Source organism: Strix uralensis, chromosome 1 (assembly GCF_047716275.1).
Source record: "Strix uralensis isolate ZFMK-TIS-50842 chromosome 1, bStrUra1, whole genome shotgun sequence".
NCBI classification, from domain to species: Eukaryota; Metazoa; Chordata; class Aves; order Strigiformes; family Strigidae; genus Strix; species Strix uralensis.
The window spans coordinates 54,950,325-54,968,606 of record NC_133972.1 but is presented as its reverse complement, the minus strand read 5'-3'; the positions used below and the strand labels follow the sequence as shown (position 1 = coordinate 54,968,606).

The 18,282-nt window shown below is 38.7% G+C and overlaps 1 protein-coding gene across 12 annotated transcripts in view; it reads left to right on the top strand.

The window, feature by feature from the left end:
• ZNF438 (zinc finger protein 438) overlaps nt 1–17,624 on the top strand; it is a 57,175-nt gene extending 39,551 nt beyond the window's left edge. For 6 of the 12 annotated variants that reach the window (XM_074867181.1, XM_074867147.1, XM_074867125.1 and 3 more), the window contains 3 exons: nt 6,819–6,923; nt 11,605–13,468; nt 15,056–17,624. In XM_074867181.1, the coding sequence (XP_074723282.1) occupies nt 6,872–6,923; nt 11,605–13,468; nt 15,056–15,668 (2,529 nt within the window). In that variant the 5' untranslated portion in view covers nt 6,819–6,871 and the 3' untranslated portion in view covers nt 15,669–17,624. Of the gene's footprint in view, nt 1–1,833; nt 1,942–2,266; nt 2,749–6,818; nt 6,924–10,702; nt 10,759–11,604; nt 13,469–15,055 lie in introns of those variants that run through there. The other 6 variants (XM_074867218.1, XM_074867202.1, XM_074867192.1 and 3 more) reach the window with 3 other exon arrangements.
• The last annotated feature ends 658 nt before the right edge of the window (nt 17,625–18,282 follow it).

Here is an 18,282-nt window from a genome sequence, read left to right as displayed (position 1 = left end):
CATTACCCCTTGTCCTATCACTATATGCCTTCGTAAAAAGTCCCTCCCCATTGTTCCTGTAGGCCCTCTTTAGGTACTGGAAAGGCTGCTATACAGTTTCCCCAGAGTCTTCCCTTCTTCAGGCTGAACAACCCCAACTCTCTCAGCCTGTCCTCATAGGGGAGGTGCTCTAGCCCCCTCATCATCCTCACAACCCTCCTCTGGACTCACTCCACCAGGTCCATGTCATTATACTGGAGCCCCCAGAGCTGGACACAGAACTCCAGGTGGGGTCTCAGGAGAGCAGAGTAGAGAGAGAATCAACTCCCTCAACCTGCTGGTCACATATCTTTTGATGCAGCCTAAGATATGGTTGGCTTTCTGGGCTGCAAATGCACATTGCTGGGTCACGTCCAGCTTGTCATCCACCAGTACGCCCAAGTCCTTTTTGTCAGAGATGCTCTCAATCCACCCATTGCCCAGCCTGTATTTGTGTTTGGGATTGCCCTGAGCCATGTGCAGGACCTTGTGCTTGGTCTTGTTGAACCCCATGAGGTTCTCATGGGCCCACCTCAAGCCTGTCAGGGTCCCTCTGGGTGGCATCCCTTCCCTCCAGTGTGTCAACCAAACCACACAGCTTGCTGTCGTCAGCAAACTTTCAGAGGGTGCACTCAGTCCCACTGTCCATGTCACCAACAAAGATGTCAAACAGCGCTAGTCCCAGTACTGACCCCTGAGGAACGTCACTCATCACTGGTCCCCACTTAGACACTGAGCTGTTGACCACAACTCTGAGTGACCATCCAGCAACTTCCTTATCCACTGAGCGGTCCGTCCATCGAATCCATGTCTCTTCAATTTAGAGATAAGGATGTCATGTGGGACAGTGTCAAATGCTTCGCACAAGTCCAGATAGATGACATCAGATGCTCTTCCCTTATCCATCAATGCTGTAATCCTGACGTAGAAGGCCACCAAATTAATTAGGCACTATTTGCCCTTAGTGAAGCCATGTTGGCTGTCACCAATCACCTCCTTATTTTCCATAGGCCCTAGCACAGGTTCCAAGAGGATCTGATCCATGATCTTACTGGGCACAGAGATGAGACTGACTGGCCTGTGGTCTTCTTTTTTTTCCCTTTTTAAAAATGGGGGTTATGCTTGCCCTTTTCCAGTCAGTGGAAACTTCACTGGACTGCCACTGTTTCTCAAATATAATGGATAGTGGCTTAGCCACTTCATCTGCCAGGTGCCTCAGGACTTGCGGATGCATCTCATCAGGTCCCATGGACTTGTGCACCTTCAGGTTCCTTAGATGGTCTCAAGCCTGATCTTCTCCTACAGCGGGTGGTTCTTCATTCTCCCAGTCCCTGCCTTTGCCTTCTGTGACTTGGACGGTGTGGCTGGAGCACTTGCTGGTGAAGACTGAGGCAAAAGAGCCATAGAGTACCTCAACCTTCTCCATGTCCCGTGTAACCAGGTGTCCCGGTTCCTTCTGGAGAGGGCCTACCTTTTCCCTAGTCTTCCTTTTATCACTGACGTCCTAGAGAAGCTTTTCTTGTTGCTCTTGATGTCCCTGGCCAGATTTAATTCCATCAGAGCTTTAGGTTTCCTAACCCAATCCCTGGCTGCTTGGACAATTTCTCTGTATTCCTCCCAGGCTACCTGTCCTGGCTACCATCCTCTGTAGGCTTCTTTTTTGTGTTTGAGTTTGTCCAGGAGCTCCTTGTTCATCCATGCAGGCTTCCCGGTGTTTTTGCCTGACTTCCTCTTTGTTGGGATGCATTGCTCCTGAGCTTGGAGGAGGCGATCCTTGACTATTAACCAGCTTTCTTGGGCCCCTCTTCCCTCCAGGGTTTTATTGCATGGTACTCTGCCAAGAAGATTCCTGAAGAGGCCAAATTCTGCTCTCCTGAAATCCAGGGCAATGAGCTTGCTGTGTGCCCTGCAGTTAAGGAAAATGTAAGTCTATTAATTACCACTTACATAAGGCATATCAAGATTTTGTCCAGGTTGATGTGATCTTGATAGACCTTTTAAAAATGACTTACATTGACTTTACAGTGAGCGAATTACTGTTTAGGTCCATATCTTTCTTGAAGCTTGCTAAAAGAAATTTCAACTGGCAGTTCTCCCAGAAAATAATTTTTAAATATCTAATTACAACTGTTTCTTTTGAATCTTCTGTTTATCCCCACCTTCTAAAGTACATAATTTATATTTGAAATGCCATTGAAGGCTTATGAAGTATGAGTTTATGACCAGTGCTTGCATCACCTCCCTTCAGCTGTTTTCTGAACAATTAGTTCCCCCAAGTGGCTGTGTCACTGAAGCTTTGCTTCGCAAATTTCCAGGGATGGTATCCTATATGGAACAGAGTGACTGGGCAAAAGCGACAAAGATAAATCACTGGATTTGCAGTGACACCAAAATAATTTCTATTCTACTCAACTGAGTCCTGTTGGAGATGCATGGTTTCTAGATAAGGCCCATTTGGAGTTTGACATGGTTGGTTGGTGAAACTAGTAGAGGCACATAGAAGCTGAAGCACAGTCTTTCATGTATCTAGCAGTCTCTCTCAGACAGACGTTCCATGCTTCAAGAGAAAAGAACCAGTGTTTTCATCTTTAATCGTGATTTGTGTGGTTGCAGAGGCCAGGCACCATCTTGAGCCCATAGATCTGTCTGCATAAACCTTACTGCTGAGTTCTCTTACTGCCATACTGAGAAAAAGCTGTGTGACTTCTTCAGCTGTAAAGATGGAAAAAGGTATTAATAATTACAGATGCTTTATGTCTAGCTCTCTTTATGTCAGTTTTCATTTCTTGATATGAAAATATTTTGATCTGCTTAAAACCTATTATTTATGTTAACCTTAATATGAAATGAGTAGCTTGTAACTTGAAAGACTGTGCCTTCAAAAAAATGGAAAGCCTTTAAAGTTCACAAACACTGCATGAGAGGTGTTAAGAGAACATATGGATCTGCTAATAAATGCATTTTAAATTCACTGCAAAAGAGTGTTTCAAAATCTCTTATGTGTATATGTTCTGACTTTTAGGAAAGACTTCCAAGACTTCATTCCTTTATACAGTAGCACAGAAATGGCTTTTTTTTATAGGAGCTTGTCTTAAGCCTTGCATTGCCCACATTTTATATAAGAGGTCGCTTTTGAATATTGATTTACCCACATGTGGCTAGTACATTTGATACTACAACTCAAAAAGATTACCTCAAAGCTGTTGGCCACTCATTATTGCCTGTAGAAATAGAATTTCATATATATTTTAAAAGTTACTTGTGTTGGGACAGTACAGAGTTATGTGAAATCTAAATCTATGAGAAACCCAGAATGATGTCTTAGATTATTACTGTTGCTAATGCTGATAATATAGTATCTAGATGGATTTATTTCTTGATGTGTTAACTTTTGTTTAACAGGTCTGCTTTTGCATGGGTATTGTTTTATGTTACACTTTTCTCTGAGGACAGAGATACTGGAGCCAAGATGCTAGCAAGATTGTATTGGCAGAAAGAAGCCTTAATTGCAGAAAGAAACCTTAAATAGAATCATAGAATGATAGAATGGTTTGGGTTGGAAGGGACCTTTAAACGTCATCTGGTCCAACCCTCCTGCAGCGAGCAGGGACATCTTTAACTAGAGCAGGTTGCTCAGAGCCCCGTCCAACCTGGCCTTTAATGTTTCCAGGGAACGGACATCTACAGTCTCTCTGGGCAACCTGTTCTAGTGTTTCACCACCCTCATCATAAAAAATTTCTTCCTTATATCTAGTCTGAATCAATCTCTTTTAGTTTAAAACCACTATGCCTTGTACTATCGCTGTCGTCTGTCCCCATCTTTCTTGTAAGCCCTCTTTAAGTACTGGAAGGCTGCAATAAGGTCTCCCTGGAGCCTTCTCTTCTCCAGGCTGAACAACCCCAACTCTCTCAGCCTTTCCTCATAGGAGAAGTGTTCCAGCCCTCTGATCATTTTTGTGGCCCTCCTTTGGACTCGCTCTAGCAGGTCCATGTTTTTCCTGTGCTGAGGACTCCAGTGCTGGGCAGGGAACTCCAGGTGAGGTTTCACCAGAGCAGAGTAGAGGGGGAAAAATCACCTCCCTCAACCTGCTGGCCACACTTCTTTTCATGCAGATATCGTTGACTTTCTGGGCTGCTGATGCACATTGCTGGGTCACGTCTAGCTTGTCATCCACCAGTAGTCCCAACTCCTTTTCGGCAGGGCTGCTTTCAGTCCCTTCATCCTCTAGCCTGTATAGATAGCGGGGGTTTCCCCAACCCATGTGCAGGACCTTGCACTTGGCCTTGTTGAACCTCACGAGATTCACATGGGCCCACTTCTTGAGTTCATCCAGATCCCTCTGAATGGCGTCCCATCCCTCAGGTGTGTCAGCTGCACTGCTCAGCTTGGTGTCATCTACAAATTTGCTAAGGGTGCACCTGATCCCACTGGCTATGTCACTGATGAAGATACTAAACAGTACTGCTCCCAATATGGAACTCTGACAGACACCACTTGTCACTAACTTCCATCTGGACATCGAGCCATACTCTGGGTGCAACCATCCAGCCAATTCCTTATGCGCTGAATAGTCCCTCAATCAGATCTATCTCTGTCCAATTTAGAAGGATGTTGTAGGGGACTGTGTCAAGGCCCTTACAGAAGTCCAGATAGATGACAATAAAGCAACTCCTATGGATACTTTCAAACAACAGAGGAAAGCAGATTTGGAAATTGAGAAAGTGGAGTTACCTAACCATAGAGATTATTAATTTTTTTCTCCATCTTATTTTTTTTGCATAATTTTCTAATATAACTAATATTCATACCAATTTTCTGAAAAGTAGATCTGTATAAATTTGGCATATATTAATATATGGTTGACAGTGCAATAAGGATGTTTCAGGAAAAAAGAAAAAGACTGACTTAGGAAACTGAAGAACTTCCCTAAATATGAACTATGTACACATGATCTTGGATTACTGTGTGAGTTATCTCTCCAAAATGACTGGTTATGCCAAAAATAGTTTTAGCTTATTCCCACACTGAAAAATGTCACTAGAAATTTTAAGGTTGAATGTCTGCTTTAATGGAGTCCAGATAATGTCAAAAAAACATTTTTATTGTGTAACTTTGTTGTTGTAATGCTCTCTCCTGCTAAGAAGAGTCTTTTGGAGACTATTTAAGGCATCCAGGAAGTGTCCCTCTGCTCACAGAATTTCTTGAAATGCACTTTAATCCTAATCCCTTAAGATAATAAACTTGCACAGACTTGAAAGCAAAGACGACCTTTCCAAATGATAAAATGCTTAGTGCACAGCTAGCAAATCACATTGATGCTCAAATCAGAATTAATTATATGTAGCTTTAAAGACGTCTAATATTCCCTTTTAGAGTTTTAACAAACTGTTTTGATCTTGTTCCTTTTGTGGTATACCAGAACACATTTTCTAAGCATATTTGTACATTCTGTGTTTTAGTGTTTGGGTGAATGATGTACTGTGATTTTCTAATCTTGCATTAGAATACTTCCTTATATTGATTAATTTTCTAATCTATTTTAAATTGCACAAAAGGACTCCTATGTAGACATAATTATGTTACTCTTTTAAAAACCAAGTACTAAAAAGGTAAGAAATGCAAGATATGCCATCCCTGTGGCTTAAATGCTTCTCCTTTCCAAATCACATATAATAGTAATGTTCATTACCCATCCTAAGTCTGTGTTTGATTCCCATATCGCATCCTGACTCTTTGGCCTAGACACTTCCCAAGTCTCGTTTCTAGTTCTCTTGTCCTTTTCCTGCTTGCCCTGTATATATCCTAGTTTCTCTTCCACACTGTCAGCTCAGCAGTTAAGAGATAAGGAGAGGACATTTCTTTGTTCTTACTTGGGTGTTTAGACCTAAAGATATAGTTTTAGGAAAAATCTAGCCCAGCGTGAAGGGGGAACATGTTCAATAAAATGTAATCATTGGAAAAATTAGCTGCTTAAAGTGCCTGTTGAACACCTGCCGAGAGTTTACAACATTGCCAAATTTGGGCAGGTTTTCACAGTCAAAATGGACATTGCTGTGTCAAATATCAAGGTCTTTGTCTAATGCACAAATGTGTTACTAGATTTTTTTTTTTTTTTTTTTTAATGCAGACATACCTGGGGATAGCTGGCATTTTCTGTTGAAATTAACTTTAGAAAATTATCTGAGGCAAATACTCAGAACAGAACATTCCACCCAAATAGTTATTATTAGGCAAAGATAGAAACAACTGAAAATTAATTGTTATAATATGTAGGGTTGGGCACTCCTGATTTGTAGGCTTTATTACTAACCTTACTTCGTATAGGTGTGTGGCAAACCTAGTTTTTAACGTAAAAGGCCAGATTCTATTTTCTAGAATATCTGCAATTCCATTGATTTACATGGGATTACAGAAAGTGTAAATCAGCGTAGAATTTAGTCCCCATATTTAAAAGTCTCACTAAAGCTACCAAACCTCCTATTTTCTGAGCTGTTTGTTTTGGTGCTGTTGACTGTCTGCCATGACACTGAAGCTAAAGCATCCCATCTGTTTACAACATTAACCAGCTTTACTCAGTTATTAAGCTATCACCTTGCATTTGGTGTGTGATATATTAGATTTTAAAAGCATTTTTTGAGGAGAGAAAAATGGCAAAGAGCAAGAAGCAGTAGTTTTCTTAATGCATTAACTGGAAGTTAAAGTTTTATATTGTCTTTTTCTGGGTTTTGTTGGTTTGGGGGATTGTTTGGGGTTTTTTTGTCCTGGGATCTATTTATAACTGACTGAAGCACTTTTGCAGGTGGTGTTTTTTTGCATGCTAATCCTGCAGAGAAACATTGTGTCCAACAAAGTATGCTGGGTCAGCAAAAACAAGAAACTTGTGCTGGAAAGACGGTATCCACAGGTATTTAGTGTGTATGGAGATTTGGCAAAATGAATGATTAACTATCATTGACAGAAATAAATCTAGTATTGCCTGTTAGAAAGTTGTGCATTTTTTTTCTTTCCCATAGAACAGATATTCTTCCTTTCAAAGTCAGCAAAAGACTCAGCAACGTAAACATGCACTTAATAAAATATTTCATATTTTTTATCTCTATTCTGCTTTTCCCTTCAAACCAGGTGATCCTTTTTTTGTGTTATTTTCTGTCACTTGTCCAGTCATACGCAAATTAAATACATACCTACACAAGTGAGGTGGTCCTACAAGGATTATTTTAAAAATTAACACTATTGCACAGTGATTTATGGTATTTTAGTGGTTTATGTTAATGTTCAAAGTAGACCAGATTAGTGGGGAAAATTAAATTTCTTCTGGTCCTTTCTACAGTGTCTGAGTTCAACAATGTTATGTGCTTTACATAGAGAACAAACTGAAAGAGGTACAAAGAGAAGGCGGAACAGACTGGAGTAGACCAGACTTGAATGAGTTAGGAAGGGATGGGAACCATGAATGAACAGCAGCCCTGTGGAAGACTTTACTTCCTCCAGAGGACTCTTCCCAGCATGACTATATTGGAGACTTTAATGCATCATTGATTTTTTTTTTATTGGGGTATCACTGTCCAGTCCTATACAATTTTGTTATTTAGAAGGGGTGAAAGCTTATGACATCCTGCAAGTTTCTGAGTGGTTTGATACTTGCAGGTACTAGCATGGTAACAATCTTTTAACAGAGACTTTTAAAGTAAATTGATTGAATTGCATTTGATTTAACCTTATGCTTAATTAGTTAAAAGTGTCTATGTTGCCCCAACTCCATGCCTATTTGAAAGACTGAGAACACAGCAGTTAAAAATGAGCTTCACATCATTCAGATATTAAATCTAATGTTTTTATTAATTTCCTTTATTCTTAATGAAAATTTTAGAGAAAGCATAAAAGTTTTTGCCTTCCAGTGAAGGACCTGTAGACTGGCTTGTAGAAAGAGTGTTGTCTAAAACCAAGGGCCATCCTCAAAAATGCCATTGCATAGTCTCCCTTAACTGAAAATTCCCCTTCTTAGATGCAAGACTTCATGAGTTTGCATAGTCATGAAGGCTTTTCCTCAGGTCACAACTGACAAGTGAAAATGAGTCCTTTGAATCAGAGACAGAAATAATTTGGAAGAAGGTGTGGAATAGAAGTGGAATGTCCCTGAAAGATGCATATTAAGTTTCCAGGTGGCGTTCTGGTAGCCAGACAGCCAGAGCATATTCAAGTCCTTCAGTGTCAGGGTGGCAAAGACATGAATCACTGTAGCGATCTCTGTGTGCAAAGGAAATTGGTGAAACTTTTCACCAAGTAGAAATGGAAAAAGTAGTTTTGGCCACTGATGATACTTGCACACTCTGGATGCGGTCAGGAGGACCTCTAGTCTGTGAATTGACTGGTGGCTTTTTCCTGATCCAAGATGCTAAATAGTCTTTCACGAGTTCTTCCAATTAGCTTTCCCAGTCCACAAGCAAAATCTTAACTGATTCTGAAGGATCATGAGACAGCTAGTCTGCATCTAGCCTATCTCTATATTTAGACACTGGCTAAGCTGCTTAACTTACAGCAGCTGTGTTGGATGAGAGGGAAATACAGAGCTGAGTATCATTTGCTTACCAGAGACACTGCAGTGGATGTTTCTGCACTAAACTGTCTAATGTAAACTTGGGAAAAAAAAGAAAAAAAAGGTTGCACTGAAGGCTGATACCAAACATAGCTTGCCTGGAAGATGTATTTATGATAATATTACGCTAGTTGGGAAAAGAATGTTTGTATAAAAATCCCTTCTCAAACAGTTATATCAATGCTTAGTATTATGTTAACTGCATAAGAACAACATTAATCTAAATGGACCTTGTTTCAAAGAGCATTTTGTGGTTGATATTCATGAAGGTCTTGGCTTCTAGAATGATACTTTCTTGTGGAATGCTGAGAAAGTATGTGGAGAGACCTTCTTCAAAGAAAAGTGATTTTACTGCCTAATTTTGCAGTAGGCAAGTCAATGCATTTGAGAGGCATATACTTATTTTTAAAGCTAGTGTCATGCATTATTTCTACAAATATTTTCTCCTAATCTCAAATTAAACTTTCTTTTGTGGTGCTTTGGCTGCCGTTTCTGCACTTTTGTAGAGGTGGCACGTCAACAGCAAAACTTCCGTCTTTTCCTGAACTCACATCATTTGCTACCGTTGGTTGGCGAGCAGGTACCTTATAACTTGGAGTGTAAAGTAGCACAGGGAGCAGTCTACTGAAGTGCAGGCTTTCCTAAAAAGTTTATGCAAATCAATGAATGAGATTTTGAAATAAAAAGGGAGAGGTACAAGCCAAGTGTGAGAGAGAATGGAAACTGCTTCGTGTTGAAAATTGTGGCAAGCTGAGTAACTGCTGATTTGGAAGAAGTCTTTAATGTCAGTATATGGCAAGCATAATCTGGAAAAACAAGAGCAGACACTGTACCCTAAAAGAAAAGTACACTTATTCTGTCCTCTACTGTATTTAAACTGTACAGTTTGACCTGTTAACTGGCATTGAAGTTCAGGGCTAGTTTAGTTAATGATTACAGGACTTTTCATCATTTTATTGTACTTCTCAGAGGCTCTTAACAGTGTTTCCTCAAAAGCAGCAACAAGAAGATACCCTGCAGGAAACAAAAAATAACCTGAGTATTATTAGCAATCTTAGCAGTTGAAAAGACAAAAGTGTCTATATATTTCGTGATTGTAGGTTGAAATAGTACATGCTTCTAGCTTTTGGAGAATAAAAAGGTCCTTTTCTGTAGGGAAACAGAATTTTAAACTTACCAAGTTTCTGGTTTTTCCAGGTTGCACAAACTTGGTAGGTCTAGACTTATCCCTGTGTATAGGAATCTCTCCTTATTTTGTGTAGGATTTCCATATGTACAGTAGTCCAGTCTGCACAGAATATCTGTACAGACATTGAGCAGAAAGAAAGTTAGGGTGGTGCATAGTACTTTCACTTAATTGGAGGATCAAGAAGGTACATAATAGACTTGGAGTTTGATGCTGTAGATGGCAATAAAAGGATCAAAGGTTTATACCCTGCATAGTTATTACTCTATGAACCTGCTGTAGGTCAAAGAGTTTTGAGAAGCATCAGACCTACTATGTATGAACTGTACAGTTTATATGTGATTGCTCAGTGAATCTAGCATGTCCTGAAGGCAGTGGATTTACTGCACATGTGCATACCATGAGTATGCACGTATATCTGTCCAGGAGTTCTGGTCATGAAATATGATAGCTCTGTAACTTGCAGTGCATGTTGCAAAGTGTGTGATGTCTGAGAAGAACATCCAGGATTAAGATAAACTTACTGGAGTTTCCAGTGTTGGTAGTAATTCACAGTTATCTCTTTAAGTCCATAACCATGTATAAATGCATTTGTAGTACAAGGCTTTAAAATGGTAAAGAATGAAAACTTCCACGTGGAATTACTTTACTGTAGTATTTCAGGGTGCCAACATTTACTTTTACATATTCTATTCAAATGTGATTCCTCTCTTGAAATGAGTTTTTCTTACATTGTTGCCTTCCCAAATTGCCTTTCTGCTTGGGATCTTTGTAGTTGAATTTTCAGTGGTTGAAATTGTGGAGAATTTTTTTTTTTTTTTCAGGAAACCTATCCCAGTTTTTGAGAACTGGAATCATTAGCAGTTGAATTTGGGAGTGAGTAATGAGGCTGTTACCTGAAATGGTAGTGGTATAATTAATTATATATCAAATCCTTTTTTATGGAGTGTCTGAAAGGTCAGCATATATCTCTGCTGCTCAATGCAGATTATATTTTACATTTTACCTTTTGCCTTTTACTTGTTTTACTTGTTTATCATCACATTCTTTTTTGCTAAAAATATTTATGACATTTACCAACACAAATAGAAACAAGAAGAAACTGTGATATAACCTTGATAAATCGCATCTTGCAAGAAAATATTTGAATTACTACAGTAGTTCTACTGTGCATTAAAGGCACGTAAGCAATGTATGTGATTGGGTATTTAAGAATGGTACACCTTCTCTCAAGTCCTCTTTGATTTTATTTGCATGTTATGTAGCCGTAATTTTTTAAAGACTTCATCAGGTAAGCTTTGGTCTGTGATAAACCCCACAAATACTAAATGTTACAGAAACTCTGAAAGATGCCATGGCTCTGGTTGAGAGAGATGATCAGAGCAGGTGTGCAGAAAAGTTCTGCATCATGGAGTTTAAATCTTGTCCCTCTTAGTTCTTCCAGCTGAATATTGCCATCTTGCTAGTGCAGCTTTTCCAGGGCAAAAGAGACTTGTAGGTGTATTTGTTCTGAAATGTCATGTAGTTTCTAACTAGAATGAAACATCCATTTAAGATTAGATTAAGAGGGGTTTTTCTGCATCTGTATGTTCAAGCACATTGCTTCAGGGAGTGTTTTTGTTTTGTCCATGAAATTTTTGCATTTCTAAACTTAAGTTAGTGGTCACTTAAATACGTAAATACTTTTAATAAAGAGTTTGTGTGTAACAGTATCCTTTGTGAGCAGTTTTATAGTTGATACAGTATTTTTTTTAAAAGAAGTATTATATATTATATTACATCTTTGTTATGTTATTATTACAGATAAGCACAAATCCCCTTCGGATATAATACGAAGTTTTCAGAAGAAAAGTCAGTTTAGGACCATTGCTCCAAAAATGGTACCAAAAATTTTAACATCTGGAGTGGTTTCTTGTCTTCAGTCATCTTTGCCTGAGCAAAATACACCGATTTCAGCCTCAGTTTCTAAACCTCTGGTGGTACCAACTCAAAACTATGCTGTCATGCAGGTCGCTGGTCATGAGGGGACTTTTTCTCTGTTGGCCTTGCCGTATGTTGCCCCTGCCCTAATGCAGCAAGTCCAGCAGTCAAATGTGGCCCCTTCTGAAAACCTAAAGCTGCCTATTCCTAGGTACCAATCTGTAAGAAAAAAACTGCTAAGTGACAAAAAACCAGCACAAATCTCTGTTTTGGATGCACATAGCAAGATTCCTACCAAAGCATCCATCTCATCACAGACTTCCCCCGTGACTGCTTTAACTGAAGACTGTCCTGAAACTCATTCTAGTTCAGATTCAACTGAACAAGCGATGCTAACAGACCGTGACTCAGCTGAAATTACAGTTGCCACATTAGTAAATAAAAGCAATTGTGTGGAATCTGGATCTCCTTTAGTGAACAAAACCGAAATTGCTAACGGTAATGTTTCTGGACGATCCGTAGTTAAAGACTCTTTATCCAAGCCGGCAAGTACAATTAATCCCATGAAACTGAGTCTACGCTCTGTGAAGACAGCATCTGAAACCACAAGAGAGTCATTCATAACGCCTGAGAAACTAAAGGAAAAATCCACAAATTCTGCAAATTCTGTTGCTGTCTTGTCACCAGCAGTTTTTGGCAGTACAGTACAGACGACTCCATCAGCACCAAAAGGAAAACTTCCTATTTTGCCTTACTCAAGGATTAAAAATTCAGTGTTCTGTAAATCTAAGCAGAATACTAATGTTACAGATGTATCTGGTCCTTCACTAAGATCTGAATGTGAAAAGATACCAGCTTTGGCGAAAACCTTTCATGTTCCTACTAAAGCATATGATAAGCGATTAGCTGTATCATTTACACAAATCCCCAAACAAGCCATTCGAGAAAATACCTTCTCTCCATCCGGTAAAGTGGATGTCGACAGTCTTAAAAAATTGAACAGTGCAGCCTCTAAAAGAAGAGGCAGGAAAAGAAGAGCCCCAGATGATTTATTGGCTTTTCAGACCAAGCGAAGGAAATGTATCATGAATAAGTTCAGAGAAGGGAGAGAAAGGGCAAAAGTTGATCTTCAGCCACCTGAAGACAAAAAAGCAGAGGCAGTGAAAAAATACCGTAGTATCAGACCAAAACCAGTGGTAGTTGTGCAGGCTTTTGCACCACTGACTTCTGCAGCAATAGTAGAGACACCGTCTACTGACCATTTAGACCAAGATATTTTTTTAAATAGTTCACTTCCCAATAAATATTTAAGTTACAAGCATAGTGATGCTACATCAGTGAAATCAAGTGATTTAAGTAGAAATGCATGTTCAGTGGTACCTAAGCCATTGCATAAATGTCATGTTTGTAACCATATCTTCCAATTTAAACACCATCTTCAGGACCATATGAACACACATACCAACAAACGGCCTTACAGTTGTCGAATTTGCCGGAAAGCATATATTCATTCTGGAAGCCTGAGCACGCATATGAAACTTCATCACAATGAAGGCAAACCCAAAAAGCTTGTGTGCTGTGAATTCTGTGCTAAAGTTTTTGGCCATGCAAAGGTGTATTTTGGCCACCTCAGAGAAGTTCATAGGGTTGTTATCAGCACAGAGCCCTCTACTAGTGAGCAACAGCTGCAAGATGCTTTAAAGAAGAGAGACACAAATATAAAAGAGGCAGAAGAAGCAACAGAGAGGTGAGTGTTTTCACTAATTAAATGCTAATGAAAAGGGGATTTCAGGTTGTCAGTGGAAATTCATAAATAGCACCTTTATTAATATTATTGCTTTTTTCCCCCCTAAGTAAGATTCCTAATGATTTAAATATTTTGTTAAGGAATCTAATAAATCCATTAGACCATCTGATATTTTAGCTGATTTATTGAATATAAATTATTACTGACACTTGAATATCCAGAGCAATTTTGCATATGTTCTAGTAATACCCAATATACTGCCAGTGGAGCTATTTTGGTCAGTTGATTTCTCACGCTCATTTTGGGGTTTTCCCCAGAAGGTAAGTGAACCAACTGCAATAAGTGAAAAGCAATTCATATTTCAGTATTAGCTTGTAGTTTGCTTACCCTATTAAATATCATTATCCTATTTCCTTCTCTGGAGTGCTGTGAGCTAATCCATCTTGTATGTTGATTACTGCTGCTTTTGCAATCACTTAGCCAAGTAGAAAAGTTAACATTTACCATATTAAGATGGATAGAACATTCTTTTATCTCTGCATTATGATTTTGAGGTGAAATTTCCTGACACAGTATAAAAGTTGGCTTTTTTGTTTGTTCCACTGTGCATTTACTTTCATTGAAGTACGCTTTATTAAGCTCAGGGCTTTAACCTGGCGCCTTACTATGACACTACAGTTCAACTTTGCACATTTTGCTTTGCATAGCTCCACTCTCTGGGGCATCAGTTAGAGGGTTTTAAGGTACTGAACCTAAGAAACAGCAGTGCTTTTCTTTCAGCCTTGCTAGCTGTCATGCAATGAATCATTCAGTTTATCTATTTTTTTGAGTAATCTGTCTAATGTGTATAAATACACAGTATTATGTGGTCCTTTTTGTAGATGTTGTGAGAAGGTTTCTGTGGAGATCTTCTTTTGATTGGCTTAACTTAAACAAGGTACTTGCTAGCTCTGTGTGTACATATTTCCTTTATAGTGCAGAGCTGTCCTAAATCAATGAGAGGGGCTGTCTGAATGTAAATTAGTCATTTAAACTCCAAAACTGTGTTACAGACTTTTAGGGAAAGAAAAGAAACTTTGAAGTTTCATTGTTTCCATCTTGGAGTAGGAGGTGGGACATGTGGTTTTGCCTTAAACTGACCTTAGATCATTCAGTGTAAACAAGTTAGTTTCTCTTAGGAGTATGCTACAAGTAATACTCATTTTCACTTTTCTAGCACAAAGCTAGAAATATTTGGATTGACCTCACTAAATCAGGAACTTAAAAAACCATTATTAACCTTTTATTAAAAGGTTAGTGTTGTTAAACGATTATTTCTACCAAGGCTAGTTTTGGAGGCAATTCTTAAACTCAGCAGTGTTGAATAATATTTGGTTTCAGTTGTTTCCTAATCAGCCTTACTATTATTTTATTTTTCTTTTTTTTATGTTCCAAATGAATTAGATACTGTAGCAACAGTGGCTGTTTCTAATTAAAAGGATGTTTCATGAATGTCATCTCTTCTTGGAACTTACAAGGACAGAAATTGCATTCTCTATTCTATGCATGGGTAATACTGAAATAGTTTGTGTTTCCTTTTTTTAACAGGGGAAATAAGTGCAATTTTGAGGACCTATTCCATAACCCAGGAGAAGTGAAATTACAGATCAAATGTGGTCGATGCCAGTTTATTGCACAGTCTTTTGGTGAAATGAAGTTTCACTTACTGTGCTCTCATGGAGAAGAGATCCAGGGAAGAGTAAAGGAAGGGGTTTTGCAGGGAAATAGAGGAGCTAAGGGGGAACTGATCAAACATGCAACCCACTTCTGGAAACAGCGCAATGAGAGAAGACATTTAGCAAAATGCAGTACCCATGAAGAGGAGTTTTATACTTTTCCAAAACTGAAAAGACAGATATACTTTCACCATCAAAATAATGTTGGTATGTTATCTAAAAGTGAACTGACTCAGTCAGGAAGCGGTGAAGCAGCCAAGGAGATGCAAAATGTAGGTTTTGGTACACCAAGCAAAAAAATAGAAATTTGGTCTAAAGTGGGATATAACTGCATTTTATGCAAACAGTTATTTGGAAGAAAAGAGGACCTTTGTAATCATTGGCAGGGTCATCATAACTGTGAAGACCCTTCCACTTTATGGACAATTTTTAGTTTGTTATCAAAACAAGGAATTATTGAACTTTCTAATAATGGTGAATATTGAAACTCAATTCTACAATACCATGAAAAACATCAAGTACCTTACCAAATTGTTTATGTTTTTTTGCTGTGTTGCTAAACTAACTCAAGAGCTGTATCACTTTGTTTGGGTTTGTTGGGGGGTTTTTAAGTTACGCTAACCTTTATTTTGTTTAAAGAAAATGTATTTATCCAGTATCATTCCAGATGGGTACATGCAAGCTGATTATGAAACACTGGACTTAAAATTCACGCTTAAGGAACTTAGTAGCAGCAAATACTCAATGCTAATGGTTAACAGCAAGGAAAAAGATTTTCAAGCTAAATTATACTATACACACAGAAGTAAATCAGTTTATATGAAGTAATCTCAGTCTTGAATGAAATGACAAACCAGAATGGAAGTGTAATTTCAGTCTCAACTATGTTTCCATATTTTATGGTAAATATATATTTCCGTGCAGTTCTCTGGATCATTTGAATGTGCATACATGCAGCCGGCATTCAGGAGCTTTATAATCTATAATTTAAGAGCTTTTAATTCTTATTTTCTTGATTTCAGTATCTTCAACCATGTTCATTGCTTGCAGGTTTGTTATTGGCAGGTCTTTTAGTTGTTATATTCTGTCCTGGTAACAGCAAAGATCTTTGCATTTTTTAAGTGAAAAATCTACATGTATTTTTTTGCCTCTAGCTTTTTGGTTTGAAGATGAGGGAGTTGCCACCCATGACAATGGAACTCTCAAAGCTTGACTCTTTATGAAAAAAAGCAAGCTTGTTCTAAAAATAGTAATCTGAATTGGTTACTCCTTGGAAGTTTGACATTCTGCAATAGACTGCATGTTTCACAGTGAACTTGTAGCATGTTCCTTGCACCTCCTGTGACAGCAGCACTACTGCTGCCAACACCGTTAGCACTCTGCCTTTAACACACTTGGTATATAGCTTTTGTACCTCTGCAGTTGACCCAGTCTATGGCTTTAAAGGGAAATTGTTCCTCCTTCACTTACAAGTCTCTGGTACAGGTAATGAGGTTTCTTCACTTGTGTTGCCACATTTACTGTACTAGAGGAATTGCATGCAGCACCTTAACCTTGCAGTCAGGAGCCAGTTAACAGTTACCTTACCAGGATGCAAAGCTGTGGCAGCCTGAAGTGCAGGAATAGTGCATTCTGTGACCCCTGCTACAGGGCAGGCACAGTGACCGTTTCAGCACATCTCCAAGGGGGCAAGTCAGTTCAAGCTGTAAGGAGATGGAGTTCTGGAGCTCAGTTTTGATGAAAAGGTCATTGAAGCCATTGAATCTAGTGTGAAATTGGTGTTTAAACTGCTGTTACTTAGAGCCTTATGTACCTCTGAATTATTTTGGGAGCAATAATGGAGACAGTGTAAGAAATCACTATATCACTGTTCAACAGAAGTCAGAGCACATCAGAGGGCAAACTGGAAAATACACCAGTACTGTCTCTACAGTACTACTCTATTCATTTCTTCTTGCGGTCAAACTGTAATTGAGGGATTGCAGTGATGAAAGAGTCATTCCTGAGATGTCCTGGGTCGCCTCTCGCTGTTTGGCAAAAATTGTGGTGATGAGAACATGAGAAGGGATCTAAAAATATTGGGTTTTCTGAGTGGGATTCCAGAAGCTGTTGCAATATTTTGTGTATGTGTTTTGGTTTTAAACAGTAAAGGCAATTTTGATGAGCTAATAGTTTTGAATGTAATTTCTTGTTGTATGGTGCTTTGCCCTGGAGTTGAACTATAACACTGGAGCCAAGAAAAATAAAAGACAAAAGGAAAATGCTCATAGAACTGTACAGGTGCTTGTTAAGCTGGAAGAATCCCCATGGATTTTCAGAACTTCCTTCCTACTATCTGTTGGTATTAATACATATTTGTGGTTGTTTCTTTGCTTTCGTACAGTACTTTTGTATGCTGAACTACTTTAAATATACTACTTGTTCTTATTCTTGACACACCCATCTTTTAATGCCTAAGGTATTTATTGTCACTGGGTAGATGGAGGAGAATGTATGGCGTATTTGGAAAGGAGTAGCTAATTTTAAAGTCAGTGTTTCATATCAGACTGAGACTATATTTAACTTAGTAGAGTGTGTTTGCATTTAGAAGTGTTTTTCCCCCCAACTTAATCCTTTAACTTTGAAAATCAAACAGCTTGGTATTTTCCCTGAAACAGAAATGTGAGAACAGTCCCTGCTTCACATAGTTACAATATATCAAAGGGAAGTTCATTCCAAGCATAAAGCATGCATTTGAAAGAGTTGGGCAAAAAACATAAAAAGGTTTGATCATGTTCGTTATTTAGAGCGGATGTTAAATCACCTTTCTTGCAAAATCACCTGTTCCTATACTATATTATATTGTAAACTATACCAGTTTAAAATAAGCTGAAATGAATGCGGCTCTGAGATGGAGTCCCTCCTGTTCAGGAACAGCACCAATGATGGCAGAGTTGTCCTTCAAAAATATTTTCAAGAAGTGTTTGTTAAAAATGGTGGTGCATCAGCCCTAGTGATGTTGGTGAGTTGTTTAGTGGCGGTTATCATGCAAGAAGAGCCACTCCCTTTCATTTTGGGTAAAAGGAGGGGAGCTGCAATGATGATGGGAGGAAGAAGGTT